The sequence below is a fragment of the Bombina bombina genome, chromosome 7 (assembly GCF_027579735.1).
Source record: "Bombina bombina isolate aBomBom1 chromosome 7, aBomBom1.pri, whole genome shotgun sequence".
NCBI classification, from domain to species: domain Eukaryota; kingdom Metazoa; phylum Chordata; class Amphibia; order Anura; family Bombinatoridae; genus Bombina; species Bombina bombina.
In genome coordinates this window covers 371,198,589-371,223,002 of record NC_069505.1, presented here as the reverse complement: position 1 = coordinate 371,223,002, position 24,414 = coordinate 371,198,589, and the positions used below count along the sequence as shown (strand labels likewise).

Below are 24,414 nucleotides of genomic sequence, written 5' to 3'. Positions count from 1 at the left end.
TGGGGTACCGCAAGGCTCTGTCCTCGGTCTTCTCAATCTACACATCCTCACTAGGTTCCTTAATAAAGTCCCACGGGTTTCATTATCATTTGTATGCCGACGATACCCAAATCTACCTCTCTGCACCAGAACTACCACCTTCCTTGCTAACCCATGTCACTAACTGTCTCTCTCATATCTCATCTAGGATGTCCTCTCACTACCTCAAGCAAAATCACTCCATAAATGAGCTCCTTATTTTCCCCCCTTCTTCCAAAATCTCCATGTCTCTATAACTGTTGTTAACTCCATCATTACCCCAACCTCACATGCCCGATGTCTTGGGGTCACACTGGACTCAGATCTTTCTTTCACTCCTCACATTCAGTCCTTGGCTAAAGCCTGCCGCTTCCACCTTAAAAACATCGCTAAAATTAGACATTTCCTTACACAAGACACAGCAAAGATTTTAATCCACTGTCTCATCCTTTCCCGCCTCGACTCTCTGGTCTCCCTAGCTGCTGCCTAGCTCCTTTACAATCCATAATGAATGCCTCTGCCAGGCTCATCTTCCTTGCACGTCACTCTTCATCTACCACACCTCTCTGCCAATCCCTTCACTGGCTTCCTCTTGCCTCCAGGATTAAACACAAAATTCTCACTCTGACACACAAAGCCCTCAATTGCACTGCTCCCCCCTACATCTCAGACCAGATACTCTCCCTCCCATCCCCTTCGCTCCGCTCATGATCTCCTCCTCTCCTCCTCTCTTGTTACCCCCTCACATTCCTTCTTCAAGATTTCTCCAGATTGGCTCCTATCTTATGGAACTCACTGCCTCGCTCCACAAGAATCTCCCCTAGTTTAAAAAACTTCAAGTGCTCCCTGAAGACTCTACTATTCAGGGACACTTACAACCTATACTAACCTTTCTATCTCCACTGCAATCCCCTAAAACCCCATAGCATGTAAGTCTATAAGCCCAGCTGTTTGTAGTTCTTCTTCATAAGAGCCGACTACAAAAGTGCAACTCTTGGCAGGATCCTCTCTCCCCATTTGATACCTATAATCGTTTTTATATACCACCTATGTTCATAGCGCTGCGGAACCTGTTGGCGCTCTACAAATACCTGATAATAATAATAATAATAGAGTAATCTAATAGAGAAAGCGTTGGCTAAGTATAGGGAATTTCAGACCTATGACTATGGAGCTTGTAGATTTAAAATCTGGTATCAGATTATAGGTATTGTATAGCTAGTAGAGAATAGGATCCAATTCTACACTTAAATTCCCCTATATTATGAGATAAATGTACACAACTCAAAAAACAGAACATGTAATGTTAAAACATACAGTTGCAACAAGCCATAATAATCACATGTCATAATTAACATGAAGAAATTATGCATACACATAAATAACTCCTGCCTCTAGCATGTCATTGCAGAAATAATATAATATAATCCAACACTCTAATATAAAGCAAAAGGTCCCATACATATTTAATATTAGATGGTATAGAAGGCTTATGTAGGTTTAGAGCTAAGATGTAGCGATAGTATAGTAAGAACGAGATTTGTTATTTATAATCCCATGTATGTAGACGTTATCATCCGGGTATGGGCCCTATACCCAGGTGGCAGGTGAATTAACTATATTAGTAGTCAGCTTAATGGGGTTCTCATTAATAATAGTGCAGTTCAAGATATATAATATTGCATGCCCATAGCCAGTCTTCAGACCCCTTCAAGCCTTCCCTCAGTATATGCGGACTTCACAGATGTGTTTGAAAAGAAAGCAGCTACCATCCCACTGTCCTTACGACTGCAAAATTGACTTCTTTCCCCCACTTCCAAAAGGGAGGACTTATCCACTCTCCAAAGCTGAAACCAAGTCCATGGAGGAGTACATCCAAGAGAACCTAGTTAAAGGTTTAATTCGCCCTTCCTCCTCTCCTGCTGGGGCAGGCTTCTTTTTTGTCAGTAAGAAGGATGGTGGTCTCAGACCCTGTATCGACTACAGGGCCTTGAACAACATAACTATAAAGAATCGCTATCCCATTCCTTTGATCACTGAACTGTATGATTAACTTAAGAATGCTCGCTTTTTCACCAAGCTGGACCTACGTGGGGCATACAATCTGATTTCTATCTTCCTAGGCCACGAATGGAAGACTGCTTTCAACACAAGATCAGGGCATTACGAATACCTCATAATGCCCTTTGGGCTGTGTAACGCCCCTGCAGTCTTCCAGGCATTTGTCAACAATGTCTTCCGTGACCTCCTCAATCGTATTGTCATCGTCTACCTGGATGACATCCTTATTTTCTCCTCCAATCTGGAGGAGCATCCTAAACACGTGAGACAGGTACTTCTACATCTCAGAGACAATTCTCTGGTAGCCAATCTAGAGAAATGTGAGTTTGATCAAGTTCAGATTCAGTTCCTTGGTTATGTCATCTCGAAGGAGGGTTTTGCCATGGATCCTGCTAAACTCACTGCAGTTTTGGAATGGCCTCAACCCACTTCATTAAAGGAATTACAGAGATTATTGGGGTTCTCCAATTATTACCGCGTTTCTAAAGAACTTTTCCCAAACTGTCGCTCCACTCACTGAATTAACAAAACGGAACAAAGACTGTAAACATTGGCTTCCTGAAACCATAAATGCCTTCTCTCATCTGAAAAAAGCCTTTTGTTCTGCTCCTGTGCTCCGCCATCCTGATCCTGACCTACAGTTCACTTTAGAGATTGAAGCCTCCGAGATAGGGGCTGGAGCAGTTCTAACCCAAAGTGATCCTTTAACCTCCAAGTTGCACCCTGTAGCCTTTTTCTCTAAATGCTTTAATCCTGCAGAGAGGAATTACGACGTGGGTAATTGTGAACTCTTAGCCATTAAGATGGTCTTGACTGAATGGCGTCATTGGCTAGAGGGCACCGCCAATCCCATTCAGATTCTAACTGACCACAAGAATCTGACTTACCTAGAGACTGCTCATCGACTCAATCCTCGACAGGCCAGGTGGGCCTTGTTCTACTCCCATTTTAACTTTGTGGTCTCTTATCTTCCTGGAACCAAAAACAAGAAGGCTGATACACTTTCCCGTCAGTTTCCTCACTCTAGTGATTCCTCTGAAGCTCCTATTGAACACATCATACCGTTGCTCAACTGAATACCACCCTTCTTCAAAGACTGCAATGTGCTCAGTCTAGAAAACCTCCTGAAGCCCCCGTGGCTTCTGATATCCTTTTTGTACCTCTGAACCTACGCACACCTGTGCTATCCTGGGCTCATGATAGTAAACTCTCAGGACATCCTGGTTTGACAAGGACTTTTAAGCTACTTTCTCGACATGTATGGTGGCCTACTATGAAGTCTGACACCCAGGATTATGTGAAAGCCTGCACAACTTGTGCTGCCAACAAAACTCCCTGATCATTGTCTCCTGGCTTGCTCAAACCATTGTCCATTCCCGAACAACCATGGACACACATAACAATGGACTTAATTGTGGACCTCCCTCCTTCTGACCATCATACAGTTATCTGGGTTGTGGTGGATCGGTTTTCCAGACTGGCTCACTTTGTACCCTTAACGAAACTGCCTTCTGCCCAAGAATTATCGTCTCTTTTTCTCTTGCATGTGGTATGACATCATGGCATTCCTGTGAATATTGTTTCCGACAGAGGTCCTCAATTCATCTCTACCTTTTGGAGAGCCTTTTGTAAGTTGATTGGAACCACTGTTTCCTTGTCTTCTGGCTACCATCCTCAGACCAATGGGCTAACTGAGAGAGTAAATCCGGATCTCGAGGCCTATCTTAGAGCCTTTGTCAAATCTCTCTATACCAACTGGTCTGATTTGTTACCCCTAGTTGAGCTGGCAAGGAACACTCAATGGCACTCTTCTCTATGATGTTCTCCATTTCAAGCCGCAGCAGGTTATCAACCTCATGTCTTCCCTCTTTCTGCTCAGTCCACAGGGGTTCCTGCTGCAAACCGACACGTTACTCTCACCACTCATTGGCAACGTATTCGCTCTCAGCTACGTTCAGCTTTCTCTAGATACAAGAAGTTTGCTGATCGTCATAGATCTTCTGTACGTGCCATCTCGGTAGGTGAACGTGAGAATCCAACTCTCGTAGGAGCGATTTCTCTAGATTCGAAAAGATGGTATGCAATATCTTGGAAGCATCTTCCATACTGAAGATTTAGATGTTATATACCGGGACAGTTTTGTCTCAAATGGCTCTTTCTTCTATACAAGTGCGGGTGGATTCGGCAGCCCAGGCCTCAAAAAAAGCCGCGTGGTCTATCAAAAATATGCCCGCATCAGAATGCGGGCATATTGCTTGTTCCAGGCTCCAACGTGGCCTTAATAACTAATGTTACCATAAATATCTTAAAGCTGGGTCTCAAATATCTTTAGATCCTTGGTATTAATCTCCAAAAAAGCTTAACAAAGTCAGGATCTCTCATAGTGCATGTCTTGTTATTTTGGCTGTCGGCTCCGCCGCCCCTTAAGCAGTTTTAAGAACAAACTAAATGTTCATTCCTAAGGATGTTTCTTCTGAAAAGATCGATTTGGAAATTGTAGTCCCATCTCTTTGTCCTGCGTGAAGAATTGCTAAACATCATAGCTTGAATGTAGTAAGGGCATTGAAATGTTATCTTCAAGCCACTAAAGAATTCAGAAATGTTTCTTCCTTGTTTATCCATTTCTCAGATCCCCGTAAGGGACAGAAAGCTATTGCCATCACATTGGTAGCTTGGCTTAAAGCTTTAATTCATGCAGCATACCTAGTAGCAGGAAAGTCACCGCCTGAAATTAATGAGTGCTCATTCTGTCACCAGCTATTGGGCTCTTAGAAATTAAGCTTCCATTGAACAAAAAGGGCTGCTTCTTGGTCATCTTAACATATCTTTTCCAAAGTCTACCATTTTGACAAGTTTGCCTCAACTAAGGCTGCTTTTGGTAGGAAGGTTCTGCAGGCCGTAGTGCCTGTTTAATTCCTCTACCTGCCTTAAAGACACATGAAACCCAAATATTTTCTTTCATTATTCAAATAGAACATGTGATTTTAAACAACTTTAGAATTTACTTCTATTATCTAATTTGTTTTGTTCTCTTGATATCCTTTGTTGAAGGAGCAGCAATGCATTACTGGTTCCTAACTGAACACATGGGTGAGCCAATGACAATCAGTATATATATATATATATATATATATATATATATATATATATATGCAGCCACCAATCAGCAGCTAGAACTTAGGTTATTTGCTGCTCCTGAGCCTACCTAGATTATAATTTCAACAAATAATAACAAGAGAATTAAGCAAAATAAACAACAGAAGTAAATTTGAAAATTGTTTAAAATTGTATGCTCGGTCTGAATCACTTAAGAAAAATTCTGGGTTTCATGTCCCTTTAACTGTTTTTCCTACAATATTTCATGGAGGTCTCATGGACTTCAGTTTGGCTATAGGATACCACATGCGATGGTTCATGGACTCTCCACCTTATGAAAGAAAACAACATTTATGCATAACTGAAATTTTGTTTTCGGGTTTCTCACAACATCTGTTTTGCTACCCTCATCAGCCAGGTTAAATTACACATAGCGATTACTTGCAGGGAGTGAAATTACTAAAAATGTGAGAGGAATAATTGAATTTACATCATGTCTAACAATAAAATTAGTTGTAATATCACAACCATAAAGCAGCATTGCAATTAATACACATTATCTAGGACACAATATCACTAACAGCCGCCGATCTGGAGCATTGACAAAATAAGGGCAGCGATTACACTGAAGATTCAGGTTAGGGATGGGTTTATGGTTTAGAAATTTGGTTTTGAACACATTGTGTAGAAATATACTGTAGTCCTCTCTGACATTTAGACTTTATTCTAACCCGAGGCACAACCTTAGCTATAGCCAATCCTAATTCTAACTCAGACTTCGCCACAACCCTAGCTCCAGCCCAAAACTTAGTCCTTACCTTTGGCAACATTTAAGAAGTGGTGTTGTCCCAGCTACAATAATGCCAGTGATTTAATGGTTGCAGTGATCTGCAGTTATATTGTTGACAGGCACCATGTGTGGTAAATGCAGTCAGGAAGATTTCCTGGCATTTTACAGCCAATTCATAATATATTCTGGTTAGATCTAGAGTTATAGGGGCCGATTTATCATGGGCTGAATGCCCTTGATGCTCCTAAATGCCGACGGCGTATCATGTCCGCCAGACTTTGAGAAATCGGCCCCATGGACTGCAGTTACAGTTAGAGCTAAGGGTATGGTATGGCCTTTAAATGCCACAAAGGGCTGCAGGATATTGAGAAAAATGTGCCATAGCCCTTTCTTGCATCTAGAGTATTAAAATGAGCTTCTACCAAATGTTGATATTACTTTCTATTGACCAAATTATATTTCATTTATATGGTATTTTTGACATTTTGGCTCCAGGTCCTTATTTTCACAGTATCTAATTGTTCACATCTAATAACACACAGCAGAGTTAAATTAATTTAACAGAAATGCAAAATAAATAATAGATGTAATTTGCAAAGTATTTTAAAACAAACTCGATGTATCTCTTTAAGAGTTTACCTGGGGTTGTTCATTCCATCATTGTCTTTACTATCGCCTATGTGAATCTCTGCACCATTTATCCGTTCCCGGCAGCAGTCCCCTCGATTCGTTACAGCAACAGACTGAATGCGCATTCTGTATTTAAAATCCAGTTTCCACCAAGGTTGATAGTCCTTATTTGTGTGTATACAGTCTCCTGCCAAATAATTGCTGGCTAGCGACCCATCAGTAGCCACTTTCAAATTTATTTTTCCATAATTACTTGACTGGGAAGGAATACCTTGGGATGCTATATTTTTTACTAAAAGGCAAAAATATCAGTTGTCAATACCCACATAATCTACTACAAGCATGTGCTTTCTGTTAGAAGTTTATATCTGTTAAACATTATAACACTGTATATTGTATTGTATTGTAACTTATGTGCTCTGATTCTCTATCATGGTTCTCCATCATGATATTAAATGGACATTAGAACCAATAATAATTTAGCTTTATGTTAAGAACTCCATTTAGGAAGCTATAAATGCCGCTTTCAAAAACCTTGTAGTGCATGAAAGCCTATAACTGCAAGATAAGAAGCTCAATCTCAGTGGCAATCACTGGATGTCTTCAGGAATCATGGAGTCTAGTGATGCCAAAAAAGTGGCCCATAGTCATGTGATTACTGTTACAGCCAGCCACAGTGATCACATGTCAAGAATGGCAAGCCATTGTTTGTAAACAAATACTTGTCTTGGTCCGTCTCTTTCTGTTCTAGTGAACGTGTATAGTAAAGAAAAAGTGTTACATTTATTTTTAAAAAAAATATTTGTGTTTTTTGTATTTACCCCTAAATTTTATTTTCTACCCTTGGCGATTAAAGGGTTAAACAATGTGCCAAAATACCTCTAGATCAGTGGTTTTCAAACCTGCCCTCAGGCTTCCTTAACAGGTCAGAGTTTGAGGATATCTGAATGAATTGGAGCTCAGGTGAGATAATTAGCTGATCAGTAATCATGGTTATTAACCTGCTGTCACTCAAGGTAATCCTGAAGATCTGGCCTGTTAGAGAGACTTGAGGACAAAAACCAGTACTCTAGATAAATACCGTGGTGTGTCTTTATTTTACAAATATATCCTTTTGTGTAGCCGTTCTGAATTGGGTGACCATTATTGACACAGGGAGGATGTGTCAATACAATATGAATTAGTTAAAGGGACATAGGGGTTGATAAAAAAACTTTAGAAAATAACTTATCTAATGACCAGCAACAGAAAAACAACAATAAAGAATATGGGGGTTTTTGTATAAAAAACATTTGATAAGCTTTTCTGATGGACCATGATCAACCGTGCTAGAAAAAGTGAGACAAAACTGAAGTATAAATCTCATAGTTAAGTATTTTTGTAGAGAGCTAAAGATTAGGGGGTCAATTTATTAAGCTAAAGAACGCTGTTCCATATCCTGTCCGCCTGCTCTGAGGTGGCAGACAGAAATTAACGAGATCAAATACGATCGGGTTGATTGATACCCCTTGCTAGCGGCCGATTGGCCACAAATCTGCGGGGGGCGGCATTGCACCAGCAGTTCACAAGAACTGCTGGTGCAATGATAAATGCCAACAGTGTATGCTGTCTGCATTTATCGATGTGCAGCGGACATTATACGCTACATCGTATCATGCCTGCTCGCACTTACATAAATTGACCCCTAGGACTGTAATGATCAAGTAATGTGCAGAGATTTATAATTATGAGAAATGGAAAACCATTAACCCCTCTGTGGCAGAATAATAGTGTTCACATTGGTACAGCGTTAAAACCCAGCGCTGTTAGAACGGGATGGAACTGCCTAACGGTATAAAGGGGTTAAGGAATCCCACATTAGTAAATGCTATATACTTACTATTAATACTCAGTTACTTTCATGCTTTTTGTCAACTTCTAGACTCTAAACGACTATTTTATGACACATAATTTTGTACCTAGGCTACTGAATACAAACATAATGAAGTAAATGTATTACCATGTGTTATACTTGATTATAAAGAGAGATACCAAAATGAAAAAAGAAATTAATGTTGTAACTAGATATTCATTTCTGTTAAAAGGGATATGAAGGTCAAAACTGAATTCTGCATGGGTGTATTGAAATTTTAAATAGAAGCATTTTTGCAATACTTTCATTAGCAAAAATGCTTCTAGTATTTTTCAGCAGCATACAGAGATATGCTGTGAGTGCTCTGTGCGCCAGTATTCACCACACCTTCTCAGGGAGTGGTTTGTATGACACAGATTAAGGTCCAGTTTACGAGTGGAGTGCAAAATTGTAATCGTAGTACCAGTGCATGCAAATGTGCGCTGGCATTTGAAGTGAACTGCAATGTGAACGCGACCTCTCGTTCGCATTGCATTGAAGCTTTGCGCTCAATAGAGCGCGTTTCAATAGGCTCCAATGGGAGCCTCGTTCTAATGCTGTGAGACATGGTGCAGCGAAGGGGGTAAGTCGCTCAGCAATGGGCAGCAGATTTAAATGTATATGAATATATACATATATATTTATGTGTTAATATGTGTATATACACATATTAACACTTATATATGTATTTAAGCATATACATATATATTTATAAAGAACACACAGTCCCCATAGACGTAATGTAAAGGCACTTTTCAGTGCCGTTTTTTTATAACACCCCACACCCAATTAAACCCATAAAATCTGCTTAGTGCAGTTATTTTATTAAAAATTAAAAATGATACATTTTTTTTAAATTTAAAACTACAATACAAATTATTTTGGGGGCACTTGGGGGACATTTTGAAAATTAACCAGAGATCTGATCACTGGTTAATTTTCGGAGCGTTAATTGCTACCAATGGCTGGTTATTTAAAATTTTAATTTGCCCATTTATTTACACAATACACACCACCGCCAGCTCTCTGAGAAGGTGTGATGTTTCAATTCTGTTCCTCTAGTCACATGTAGCATATGTACATATGACATTGAAACAGTACATTTTGAAATAAGCATTTATGCCAAGGGAAGTATATTGGCAGAAAAAGATATGGATTCAATTTTGACCTTTCTATCCCTTTACGAGTTATTATAAAATCTTTGATTCCAGCTATACAAATTAAGTTCTTACGTCCATGATGTTTCTTCTGCAATTCAAGATCTCCCTTCCACTCTCCACCTGATAATGAAAGAAATGATGTATCAACTTTTGTCAAAAGGTGCTCTTTGTGATACAATGCAAATTAGATGTTAACCAGGACCTAATGAAAATGTCCTCATTAAACATAAAATTAACATAAACAAGGTTGTTATTGACTCTTAAAGCATTTCACAGTTTAAGGGACAGTAAAGTCATAATTGGACATTCATGATTTAGGCAGAGAATACAATTTTAAACAACTCTCCAATTTACTTCTATTATTTAATATGATTCCTTGTCTTGTTATCCTTTGCTGAAAGGTTTATCTAGGCTCAAGAACAGCAAAGAACCTAGGTTCTAGCTGCTGATTGGTAGCTGCATATATATACCGATTGTCATTGGCTCACCCATGTGTTTAGTTAGAAACCAGCAGTGCATTGCTGCTCTTTCAACAAATTATACCAGGAGAATGAAGGAAATTCGACAATAGAAGTAAATTGGAAAGTTGTTTAAAATTGTATGTTCCACCTAAATCATGAAATAGTTTTTTTTGGTTTCAAGTCCCTTTACGATGTTCAAAAGTCAAGCAATAGACAATGAGATATTAAGAAACTCAAAATGTATCAGTTAAAAAAAAAAATTCTTTTTAGAAGTACCTCTGAAAAATTAATAAAGTAAAAAAAAAAATGTCCTTAAAAAAGTGCAATTAACAATGACCGTGATACTATTAACTTTAGTAGGATGATCAAGTTTAATACTTAAAACATGTTTACACTCAAGATTCAGTTACTAGTGGGGAATATGATGAAGTTGTTCTACCCGTACAGTTAAACTAGATCTGAAGCTAATCTGAGTCTACAAATTCTTCCCATTGTACCTATAGTAAATTCAGAAGCATCCGTGTTTCTCATGATGTTAATTGTAATTCAGAACCAAGCAGAACCTTCCAATAAAAAGACATTTATACAGTATAAAAGACTATGAGGCATATTTATTAGATGTCTGTCTTGTGAGCTGCTGGTGCAACTCCGCCCCCTGCAGACTCGCTGCCAATGGGCCGCCAGCAGGGGGTGTCAATCAACCCGATCGTACTCGATCGGGATGAATTCCGGCGATTCCTGACCGCCTGCTCAGAGCAGGCGGACAGGGTTATGGAGAAGCGGTCTTTGTGACCGCTGCTTCATTACTGCTGTTTATGGTGAGTCTGAATATACAGGTGGCATGCTATTTAGGGCTCCTGCTAGATCGGAAACTTCGCTAGAAGAAATCTTTTTGTGCGCGTCAGATAACGCGCATATTACAAGTTGAAAGTAAAAAGTTTGCGCACGAGTAAAACCCGACACGCACTAACCAAAGGACTTCAGATATCACGATCACGTTAACTTATTCTCCCTATAGACTCCAATGGAGAGCGCAGAGAAAAAATCTAACACCTATAGCTTGCATGCCAAATAGACAGGAGTTATTAATGTTTCACATTGCAAACTATATACCTATACCTGTATATCTATTCCTATAGATATAGATATATATTTTACATTAGCATTATCACATATATATACATATATATATATATATATATATATACATTTGTTTTCTATGTAAATAACACAAGAATGTAAAATATGTGTAGCACAATTTGTGTTTCATACTTTAGGTGTAGCGTTCATGAAGAATTATTCATCTTAAAGTGCGTTCTTGAAATATTAAATTTAAAATATTGAAAAATATATAATTGTTATAATTTGTATACATACTATAAAAAAAAATTAAATACATATAGGAATAGATATACAGGTAAAAGGTATATACAGAAATATATATTTACAATAAAAATAACATTGTCCTGTATATGAAGAACATTAAAATGTTAAGTATGTACAATATTTTTTATCATTTAGTGTTTATATGAGGGTAAATGTAATTTTCAATGTATTTTGTGTAATGCAACTATTTTTTAAAGCACTACACTTTACGCAAGATTTTCAGTAACACTAACCTGAAAAGCGTGATCACATTTACTTTAAACTTGTAAACGAGCGTTCTTTCCATTGCGCACAAAAGGCCGATATCGCTCACACGCAACAGTTAGTGCCCCACTTATAATCTAGTCCAATGTTTAGAGATATTAAAATTTTCAACCCCTTAACCCTTTCTGCCTAAAGGACAATGATCTTGGAATTATTGTATTTGGTAACATTTGATCTGTAACAATACTGTTACTTGCAATAGTATGCCCCAATTGTATCTAGCTTTATATAGCTTGAACCTCTCCTCCCCAACCAATGCTACATCCAGCCATTTACCGATATTAAGCTACAAGGTCTCAGCATTTAAACACCCAAGAGACCCCCGACATAACCACTCAGCACAACCCGTCTATAATCAAAGAACCCCTTCTATATGACCTTCCAGAATAACCCCCATTGAACACCAATGAAAATTTATATTTAATCCCTTCGATGCGCATAACGAGCTATAGCTTGTTTTGCACATCAAAGCCTGCATGTGCATGATACGCCCTTTTCTTCATGCAAAGGGATAGTCGTTGAAACACTGTTTTCGGCTACCCCACACACTACAGGCTAGGGATAGCTGGTAGCCTAGTTGGGGGCACTTGCAGGCTTCATATGACTGCTGGTGACCTCACAAATGGGCTGAACCGAATAGCTTCAAGGGGCCTGGATAGGGGGAGATAATTCAAACCAATAGATCTCAGCTCTGTTAGCGGGTACAAACCTCCAAGACCCCTCATTTGAAATAAATTTGTCTGCTCTTTCAGATGATGGTGGTCTTGGAGCAGTTATATCAAGCAGATATTTAAAAAAAAAAAACTTTTGCTTGAGGATGTTAAATTATATACACAATAAAAAAATCTGGTATGTCTAGAGACTCCTAATAAAGTTTATTTTCTAGTGGACAAGTTCCTCTCTTAAAACATATATACATTTTGTCTGTATAGTCAGGTGATCACCGTGGTAAGAAAAACAATTATTTTATTTATGTACTGCACAATGGGGTCTCTCTAATCTATATTATAACCCCCAAAAGCCTGTATGAGTCTATTTTACATGTAGCTACCCTTGATGATAATTTAGTAAGGTGATCACAGTTACAGCAGTAGTCACTGGACCATTATCAATATTATTTACTAAAATCTATGCAAAAATTATACTTTTATTTTACAGTTTTTGGCACAGCTATCTCACATGCAATGAATAATATAAAAATATTATATATCAAATATAATAATGGGAAATTGGGAATCTGCTGGGCCTGCTAAAAAAAAACCCAATAAATAATTTGTGTGGGCTACTCTGAAATATAACTTACAATAAGGTATAAATGAAAGTGGCCAAAAAAAAACCCTCAAAATTGTCTCAGTACTGGGGTGAAATAAAAGCTTAGCTGCAAAAGGGTTAAAGACAAAAAAACAGTCTCGAAATAGAATGTTTGGGTATATTGTTTGGTGAGGTAAGTGACGTTTCCTCCTAGTAAAGGTTTGATACAACCATTCCATCTCATCACTGAACAGTTTAATCAATTGACCCTGCCACCACATATGCGGGAGAGTACCAGTTCTCCAGCATCTGAGTATTACTTTTTCATTGCATACTGAGGTGAGATACAACAGGAGCAAGATTATAAAATGAATATCTAACATTTGTAGTGTTGGAGAGGATGTTGTTAGTAAAAAAATATCTGCCAATCTTGTATCTCTAATGTTAGGGCAAATTCTGCTTACCTATGAAAGACATATTTAAGAAGAGCAGTTTTATAAAGTATCCCTTATAGGTGGCTTGATATTGCTAGAGTACCTCTAGGCAGTACAGGGAGTGCAGAATTATTAGGCAAGTTGTATTTTTGAGGATTAATTTTATTATTGAACAACAACCATGTTCTCAATGAACCCAAAAAACTCATTAATATCAAAGCTGAATAGTTTTGGAAGTAGTTTTTAGTTTGTTTTTAGTTATAGCTATTTTAGGGGGATATCTGTGTGTGCAGGTGACTATTACTGTGCATAATTATTAGGCAACTTAACAAAAAACAAATATATACCCATTTCAATTATTTATTTTTACCAGTGAAACCCATATAACATCTCAACATTCACAAATATACATTTCTGACATTCAAAAACAAAACAAAACAAATCAGTGACCAATATAGCCACCTTTCTTTGCAAGGACACTCAAAAGCCTGCCATCCATGGATTCTGTCAGTGTTTTGATCTGTTCACCATCAACATTGCGTGCAGCAGCAACCACAGCCTCCCAGACACTGTTCAGAGAGGTGTACTGTTTTCCCTCCTTGTAAATCTCACATTTGATGATGGACCACAGGTTCTCAATGGCGTTCAGATCAGATGAACAAGGAGGCCATGTCATTAGATTTTCTTCTTTTATACCCTTTCTTGCCAGCCACGCTGTGGAGTACTTGGACGCGTGTGATGGAGCATTGTCCTGCATGAAAATCATGTTTTTCTTGAAGGATGCAGACTTCTTCCTGTACCACTGCTTGAAGAAGGTGTCTTCCAGAAACTGGCAGTAGGACTGGGAGTTGAGCTTGACTCCATCCTCAACCCGAAAAGGCCCCACAAGCTCATCTTTGATAATACCAGCCCAAACCAGTACTCCACCTCCACCTTGCTGGCGTCTGAGTCGGACTGGAGCTCTCTGCCCTTTACCAATCCAGCCACGGGCCCATCCATCTGGCCCATCAAGACTCACTCTCATTTCATCAGTCCATAAAACCTTAGAAAAATCAGTCTTGAGATATTTCTTGGCCCAGTCTTGACGTTTCAGCTTGTGTGTCTTGTTCAGTGGTGGTCGTCTTTCAGCCTTTCTTACCTTGGCCATGTCTCTGAGTATTGCACAACTTGTGCTTTTGGGCACTCCAGTGATGTTGCAGCTCTGAAATATGGCCAAACTGGTGGCAAGTGGCATCTTGGCAGCTGCACGCTTGACTTTTCTCAGTTCATGGGCAGTTATTTTGCGCCTTGGTTTTTCCACACGCTTCTTGCGACCCTGTTGACTATTTTGAATGAAACGCTTGATTGTTCGATGATCACGCTTCAGAAGCTTTGCATCCATCTGCAAGATATCTCACTATTTTTTACTTTTCTGAGCCTGTCAAGTCCTTCTTTTGACCCATTTTGCCAAAGGAAAGGAAGTTGCCTAATAATTATGCACACCTGATATAGGGTGTTGATGTCATTAGACCACACCCCTTCTCATTACAGAGATGCACATCACCTAATATGCTTAATTGGTAGTAGGCTTTCGAGCCTATACAGCTTGGAGTAAGACAACATGCATAAAGAGGATGATGTGGTCAAAATACTCATTTGCCTAATAATTCTTCACTCCCTGTATATCCTGTAAACATTAGTGCTTGAAGGGATTGTGTAGTACCCTGGGGAAATCTCATTCATGTAATAGAGTTGAATTAGATAATGTAGCTGTGTGTATTTTAACCAGGATGTGAATGTTCCTCTGGATATGGATTGCTGACCTATTCTAGTAATTCTGTGGTAGATATTTTTTCACTCATCTTTGTTGCATGCCTAACTTGATCTTTTGGGGTCGATTTAAGAAGGGCCAAATGGCCCTTGTTTGTTCCCCTTGTTTCCACATGAGCCAACTCCACAACTTGTCCGCTGCGTCTGAGGCTGCGGTCTTCAATCCGCCCGATCCTATACGATCGGGCTGATTGACACCCCCTGCTAGCGGCCGCGAATCTGCAAGGGGCGGCATTGCACAAGCAGTTCTGGTGAACTGCTTGTGCAATGATAAATGCCGACATCATATGCTCTCGGCATTCAGCGATGTCTGACAGACATTGGTAAAGTTTCCCCCTTAGACTAAAATTTTCCTATAAATTCAACATTATGTAAAATAGGAGATACAGGTGATCTTATGGCTTTAGTTGATTTGAAGATACTGTTCCAGGAGCCAAAAAATGGTTATATAAGTTGGAAGATTTAATCATTGAGGGTTTACACTCTGCTAATACTAAGCAAAGAGAACCAACATTTGGGGGTTCTAAGAATTTGTGAATCCATAGAGATCCAGGCTTTCACCCCATACACCACCATACCAGTCTATAGCACCCTTTTTAATGTGATTGGTGATATTTTGATTTATTGGGTACTCCCAGTCCTCCTCCTTTAAGTGTCAGTATATTGTGTTACACTGGTTCTGATCCTTCCCCCATATGACGTTAAATGAAAAAAGTCCTGGATAGCAGTTGAAGAAGAAGGTAGTGGTTAAGAAGTCTTATTGGGAGTGTCTTGAGTATGTATAACATTTTCATCACACCATTCATAATCTAGCCCAGAATGAGAGAGAAAATATATTATCATTCTACATTCAAAGAAATGTTCTCATATGCTGCTAAATTCTCATAATGTAGAAACTTGTGACTATGGGGCCTATCTATCAAGCTCCGAACGGAGCTTGACGACCCGTGTTTCTGGCGAGTCTTCAGACTGCTCCATAACCCTGTCCGCCTGCTCTGAGCAGGCGGACAGGAATCGCCGGAATTCAACCCGATCGATTGGCCGTGAGTCTGCAGGGAGCGGCGTTGCACCAGCAGCTCTTGTAGGCTGCTGGTGCAATGCTGAATACGGAGAACGTATTGCTCTCTGCATTCAGCGATGTCTTGCAGACCTGATCCGCACTGTCGGATCAGGTCCGCAAGACATTTGTTAAATTGGCCTCTATCTGTTTGATTACTAAAGTCAAGATTGAGAAAGTGTTGTAAACACTTATGTATGAAAAGCTCAATAAAGTGCAAAAGGAATTAAAGGGACAGTCAACACAAAAATTGTTATTGTTTAAAAAGATAGATAATGCCTTTACTACCCATTCCCCAGCTTTGCACAACCAACATGGTTATATTAACATAGTTTATAACCTTTAAACCTCTACATTTCTGTCTGTTTCTAAGTCCCAAAAGACAGCCCCATGATCACATGCTTTTGTTTTTGCTTTTCACAACAGGGGAAGCTAGTTCATGTGAGCCATATAGATAACAATGAGCTGACGCCCGTGGACTCTAACAACACAGCACTAATTGGCTTAAATGCCAGTCAATAAAGTCATGTGATCAGGGGGCCATCAGAAGATGCTTAGAAACAAGGTAATCACAGAGGTAAAAATTATACTAATATAACCTGGTTTTCTGTGCAAAACTGGGGAATGGGGAATAAAGAGATTATCTATATTTTAAATCAATAACAAAATTTGAGTTGACTGTCCCTTTAATGAAATGCAAACAGAGCTGAGAGATTTTTTTTTTCTTGGGATGGAAATACATTTTGACAATTTTTCTTTTGCTTTTAAAGAAAGGGCCTTGATCAGACCATATCGCTCAATATCATACCTCTTAACATTTTTTGCTAGGTATTAGGGACTCAGGAGATTGAGGGGGAGATTAATCTTGTGGGTGGTGCTGTCAGAAGGATGTTGGGTAGCAGTTGGATAGTAGGTGGAGTCATAATGGGTCTGGGTAGCTCGTGGGCATGTCTGGTGAATTGTGGGCATGTCTGGTGGACTGTGGGTGTGGCTAAGGAAAATTCTGCAAATTTGGATACATGGCTCTCTCACAGGGACATTGGGACTGAACTCAGAATTAGGGATCGTCTCAAATAGGGACAGTTTGGAGGCCTGCTATGCGCAAATACTGTGGATATAATTATATTTTGGCTTTTCATGGGTATATATATTAAATATGGCTATTCATATGGCTATTCATAGGGCTGTGGCCAGTCATTGGTGCTAACAAAGTAGAAGCTAATAATAAAAAAATATGTAATCAAATCCCACAGTAATTCCAGCGTAATAGCAATATTATACAGCTTCTGCCATTAACCATGCAAGGTGTACCACAGAATAGATATCTCTTTTATCCATTTTTTCTAGCAGATCCACAGTTGTTTGTGGCATACTGCAGACAATGTTTATAGACACAAATGCACTTTGAAATCTATTGAAGAAACTTGGTGACCCTAGGTTGTGTTAAATGTATTATTTTGAAGGGAATTGACTGATTTTTTAGAGGGAATGGGTAGCTATTTCTGACTCAAAGCCTGCATACAAATAATAATTTAAAATAATATACATGTAAATAATAATAATAAGAATAAATAATGACTTAGATTACAAGTTGTGCGGTACGGCTATAACAACTGAAAAATTGGCCTTTGCGTGCTGCACATCCGCACTAAAAAAATGGCTTTTGAGTGTGGAATATTCAGCTCACCTGTATAGTATAGGTTGTGCGGTACGGCTATTCCACTAGCTTTATAGCATATACCTCAGCGATCCATTCCGCAATCAAAGACCAGTAGTTACGGATTTTGCAAAACAAAAATGTTTCACAAAACTCATAACAAAAATGTTACAACGTACACTAACACCCATAAACTACCCCCGCATAAACCCCTAAACGGCCACCCCTGCATCGCAAATACTATAATAAACCTATTAAACCCTAATTTGCTGCCCCCTCATCGTCAACACTAAATAAACCTTTCAACCCCTAAACCGCCGACCCCCCACATTGTGACTCCCTAAATTAACCTATTAACCCCTAAACCACTGGCCCCCCACATTGCTACTACTAAAATAAATCTATTAACCCCTAAGCCACCGACCCCTCACAACAAACTAAATTAAACTATTAACCCCTAAACCTAACACCCCCCTAACTTTAAAGTTACAATTTAACTACCTTAAAATAAATAAAAACTTACCTGTGAAATAAATAAAACCTAAGCTTAAACTATAAATAAACATAACACTACTATTAAAAAAAAATATTTATACCAAAAATAAAGAACCTAAATTACAAAAAATAACAAACTCTAAAATTTTGAAAAATAAAAATAGTCTAAGATTACAGAAAAGAATAAACTAAAATATATAAAATAAAAAAATAAACCTAATCTAATACCCCTATAAACAAAAAAGCCACCCCAAAATAAAAACGCCCCCAATCTAACACTAAACCACCAATAGCCCTTACAAAGGCCTTTTAGGGCATTTCCCTAAAGCAATCTGCTCGTTTACTTAAAATAAAAATACTAAGTCCCCCCTAACAGTACCCCTCACCCACCCAATCCCCAAAATAAAAAAGACCTAACTATAAAAAACCTAAGCTACCCATTGGCCCTGAAGGGTAATTTGTATGCGCATTGCCCTTAAAAGGGCAATAAGCTCTTTAATTTAAAGTTAGGGGGTGTTAGGTTTAGGGGTTAATAGTTAAAAATGAGTTAGCCGCGATGCGCGTGTTTGGCGGTTTAGGGGTTAATAGGTTTAGTTTAGTTTTTGTGATGCGGGGGGGGTGGCAGATTAGGGGTTAATAGTTTTATTTAGGTGTTAGCGATACAGGGGGCAGAGGATTAGGGGTTAATAGGTTTATTGTAGTGTTGCCGATGCTGGGGGCGGTGGATTAGGGGTTAATAGGTTTATTGTAGTTTTGGTGATGCAGGGGGCAGTGGTGTAGGGGTTAATGGGGTCTTTATTTAGTGTTGGCGATGTCGGGGGAGGCGGTTTAGGGGTATATAGACTAGGGGTTTATGTTAGGGTGTTAGATTTATAATAAAAACTTTCTTGTCTACATTGACATCAATGGGGAAAGCGTTATAGCAATCGCCATTATGCAATCACAGGTGTTTTTCTCCATTGATGTCTATGGGGGGATACGTGCACAAGCTTAACGCACAATACCGCACAATACTGCACAATAAAATAAAGTTTTTTGTCACTTGGAATGGCAGCGCTATGGAAAGTGCGGTACCCCTACATTTTTAGCGTTATTTACCCACCGGGTATAGCGCACAACCTGTAATCTGGGTCATAAGCCCTTTACCCAGTAAATTGTGGTCATTAATGTTTTTTTGGCCCGTAATAGCACCGGTCTCGTTGGCAACCTCCCTCCCTGCAGGAGGTCTCCAATAAAAGCGGGCAGCGAGATTCACAATATTAAAAAAGAAATCCCCATTTAGGGGTAAACATATTTTTTAATTTACTTCTATTATCAAACTGTCTTTATTCTCTTAGTATCTTTTGTTGAAAAGCAGAGATGTAAGCTCAGGAGGGTAAGCTTTCTGCAGGGTAACCTCCCACCTCACCAATCCTACCTAAACAGCTCTCTAACCCTCCCCCTTCCAATTGTCAAAGCCATCTTAGGTACTGGAAGTATTTCTATTGAATTGTTTTAACAAGAAAATGAAAGTAATAGATTCACATGGGACCATATGTATCATTACACTGTAATATTATACAAAGGCAGTAGATTATAATAATAATAATTCAAGCAAATAAGAAGTAGTGCTCTTAATGACCATAAACGATACACACTATGCATAATCTATACAATCCATTATAAGCCTTCATGTATATTAGGAATATGTTAAGTGGTAAAGTCTAATTCAACTACGTATTATGAGGTCATGCAGCCAATAGATAAAATTGAGGAAAATAAAGATTAAAGTAGGTAATCCCTAGTGTTCCAGAAATATACATTAATATCACCTAAATTACGAGTTTTGCGGTAAGCTGAAAAAGCAGCTTTAGCCGGGTCTAACGCTGCTTTTTCTCTACCGCTGGTATTACGAGTCTTGCAGGTTTAGGGTCCCCGCACACTTTTTTGGCCTTACCGCAAAACGACTTACGTAAACTTCGTAAACCCTTTTTTCTATGGGACTTTCATAGCGCCGGTATTACGAGTCTGTCCTGGGAGGCCAAAAAGTGAGCGGTACGGTACACCCTCTACCTCCAACATCCCTAACGCATTTACAGTAAAAGTCAGTAGTTAAGAGTTTTATGGTACAACGCCGTAACATATAACTCATAACTAAAGTGCTAAAAAGTATACTAACACCCATAAACTACCTATTAACCCCTAAACCGAGGCCCTCCCACATCGCAAACACTAAAATTAAAATGTTAACCCCTAATCTGCTGTTCCGGACATCGCTGCAACTATAATAAACATATTATCCCCTAAACCGCCGCACTCCCGCCTCGCAAACACTAGTTAAATAATATTAACCCCTAATCTGCCGTCCCTAACATCGCTGCCACCTACCTACACTTACTAACCCTTAATCTGCTGCCCCCAACGTCGCCGCCACTATACTAAATGTATTAACCCTAACCCTAACACCCCCTAACTTAAATATAATTACAATAAATCTAAATAAAAATTACTATCATTACCTAAATAATTCCTATTTAAAACTAAATACTTACCTATAAAATAAACCCTAAGATAGCTACAATATAACTAATAGTTACATTGTAGCTATCTTAGGGTGTATTTTGATTTTACAGGCAAGTTTGTATTTTTTTTAACTAGGTAGAATAGTTACTAAATAGTAACATCTGACACTACACTATAATTAAATAAAAACAATTAAATAAATTAAATTAAATTAGCTAAAGTACAAAAAAAAAATAATACTAAATTACAGAAAATAATAAACAAATTACAAGATATTTAAAGGGACAGTAAACCTAAAAAACATAATTTATGCTTACCTGATAAATTTATTTCTCTTGTGGCGTATCCAGTCCACGGATCATCCATTACTTGTGGGATATTCTCCTTCCCAACAGGAAGTTGCAAGAGGATCACCCACAGCAGAGCTGCTATATAGCTCCTCCCCTAACTGCCATATCCAGTCATTCGACCGAAACTAGCCGAGAAAGGAGAAACCATAGGGTGCAGTGGTGACTGTAGTTTAAAATTTAGACCTGCCTTAAAAGGACAGGGCGGGCCGTGGACTGGATACACCACAAGAGAAATAAATTTATCAGGTAAGCATAAATTATGTTTTCTCTTGTTAGGTGTATCCAGTCCACGGATCATCCATTACTTGTGGGATACCAATACCAAAGCTAAAGTACACGGATGAAGGGAGGGACAAGGCAGGTACTTAAACGGAAGGTACCACTGCCTGTAGAACCTTTCTCCCAAAAATAGCCTCCGAAGAAGCAAAAGTATCAAATTTGTAAAATTTTGAAAAGGTATGAAGCGAAGACCAAGTCGCCGCTTTGCAAATCTGTTCAACAGAAGCCTAATTTTTAAAGGCCCAGGTGGAAGCCACAGCTCTAGTAGAATGAGCTGTAATCCTTTCAGGGGGCTCCTGTCCAGCAGTCTCATAGGCTAAGCGTATTACGCTCCGAAGCCATAAGAAAGAGAGGTTGCAGAAGTCTTTTGACCTCTCCTCTGTCCAGAGTAAACAACAAACAGGGAAGATGTTTGACGAAAATCTTTAGTCGCTTGTAAGTAAAACTTTAAAGCACGGACTACGTCCAAATTATGTAAAAGACGTTCCTTCTTTGAAGAAGGATTAGGACACAATGATGGAACAACAATCTCTTAAATGATATTCTTGTTGGAAACTACCTTAGGTAAAAACCCAGGTTTTGTACGCAGAACTACTTTATCTGTATGGAAAATCAGATAAGGAGAATCACATTGTAAAGCTGATAACTCAGAGACTCTACGAGCCGAAGAAATAGCCATCAAAAACAGAACTTTCCAAGATAAAAGTTTGATATCAATGGAATGAAGGGGTTCAAACGGAACTCCTTGAAGAACCTTAAGAACCAAGTTTAAGCTCCATGGAGGAGCAACAGGTTTAAACACAGGCTTAATTCTAACCAAAGCCTGACAAAATGCCTGGACGTCTGGAACCTCTGCCAGACGCTTGTGCAAAAGGATAGACAGAGCAAAAATCTGTCCCTTTAAAGAACTAGCTGATAATCCTTTATCCAAACCCTCTTGGAGAAAGGACAATATCCTAGGAATCCTAACCGTACTCCATGAGTAATTCTTGGATTCACACTAATAAAGATATTTGCGCCATATCTTATGGTAGATTTTCCTGGTTACAGGCTTTCGTGCCTATATTAAGGTATCAATGACTGACTCGGAGAAGCCACGCCTTGATAAAATCAAGCGCTCAATCTCCAGGCAGTCAGTCTTAGAGAAATTAGATTTGGATGATTGAAAGGACCTTGTAGTAGAAGGTCTTGTCTCAGAGGCAGAGGCCAAGGTGGAAAGGATGACATGTCTACCAGGTCTGCATACCAGGTCCTGCGTGGCCACACAGGCGCGATCAAGATCACCGAAAATCCGCCTCCCAGTTCTCTACACCTGGGATATGGATCGCTGATAGATGGCAAGAGTGAGTCTCTGCCCAGCGAATTATCTTGGAGACTTCTAACATCACTAGGGAGCTCCTGGTCCCCCCTTGATGGTTGATGTAAGCCACAGTCGTGATGTTGTCCGACTGAAATCTGATGAACCTCAGGGTTGCTAACTGAGGCCAAGCTAGAAGAGCATTGAATATTGCTCTTAACTCCAGAATATTTATTGGGAGGAGTTTCTCCTCCTGAGTCCATGATCCCTGAGCCTTCAGGGAATTCCAGACTGCACCCCAACCTAGAAGGCTGGCATCTGTTGTTACAAGTGTCCAATCTGGCCTGCGAAAGGTCATACCTTTGGACAGATGGACCCGAGATAGCCACCAGAGAAGAGAATCTCTGGTCTCTTGATCCAGATTTAGCAGAGGGGACAAATCTGTGTAATCCCCATTCCACTGACTGAGCATGCATAATTGCAGCGGTCTGAGATGTAGGCGCGCAAATGGCACTATGTCCATCGCCGCTACCATTAAGCCGATCACTTCCATGCACTGAGCCACCGAAGGGCGCGGAATGTAGTGAAGAACACGGCAGGAATTTAGAAGCTTTGATAACCTGGACTCCGTCAGGTAAATTTTCATTTCTACAGAATCTATCAGAGTTACTAGGAAGGAAACCCTTGTGAGGGGTGATAGAGAACTCTTTCCCTCGTTCACTTTCCACCCATGCGACCTCAGAAATGCCAACACTATATCCGTATGAGATTTGGCAATTTGGAAGTTTGACGCCTGTATCAGGATGTCGTCTAGATAAGGGGCCACTGCTATGCCCCGTGGTCTTAGGACCGCCAGAAGAGACCCCAGAACCTTTGTAAAAATTATTGGGGCTGTAGCTAACCCGAAGGGAAGAGCCACAAACTGGTAATGCCTGTCTAGAAAGGCAAACCTTAGGAACCGATGATGATCTTTGTGAATCGGTATGTGAAGGTAAGCATCCTTCAAATCCACTGTGGTCATGTACTGACCCTCCTGGATTATAGGTAGGATTGTCCGAATAGTTTCCATTTTGAACGATGGAACTCTGAGGAATTTGTTTAAGATCTTTAGATCCAAAATTGGTCTGAAGGTTCCCTCTTTTTTGGGAACCACAAACAGATTTGAATAAAATCCCTGTCCTTGTTCCATCTGTGGAACTGGATGGATCACTCCCATTATTAGGAGGTCTTGCACACAGCGTAAGAATGCCTTTTTCTTTATCTGGTTTACAGATAATCTTGAAAGGTGAAATCTCCCTTGTGGGGGGGAAGCTTTGAAGTCCAGAAGATATCCCTGAGATATGATCTCCAACGCCCAGGGATCCTGAACATCTCTTGCCCACGCCTGGGCGAAGAGAGAAAGTCTGCCCCCTACTAGATCCGTTGCTGGATAGGGGGCCATTCCTTCATGCTGTCTTAGAGGCAGCAGCAGGCTTTCTGGCCTGCTTGCCTTTGCTCCAGGCCTGGTTAGATTTCCAGGCCGGCTT

The 24,414-nt window shown here is 39.5% G+C and overlaps 1 protein-coding gene across 1 annotated transcript in view; it reads right to left on the bottom strand.

The window, feature by feature from the left end:
* LOC128666463 (uncharacterized) overlaps positions 1-24,414 on the bottom strand; it is a 263,279-nt gene that overhangs the window by 50,942 nt on the left and 187,923 nt on the right. Inside the window, exons 18-19 of the mRNA XM_053721074.1 lie at positions 9,719-9,766; positions 6,605-6,887 (exon numbers count right to left, since the gene is read on the bottom strand). Coding sequence (XP_053577049.1) covers positions 6,605-6,887; positions 9,719-9,766 — 331 coding nt within the window. The remainder of the gene's footprint in view (positions 1-6,604; positions 6,888-9,718; positions 9,767-24,414) is intronic.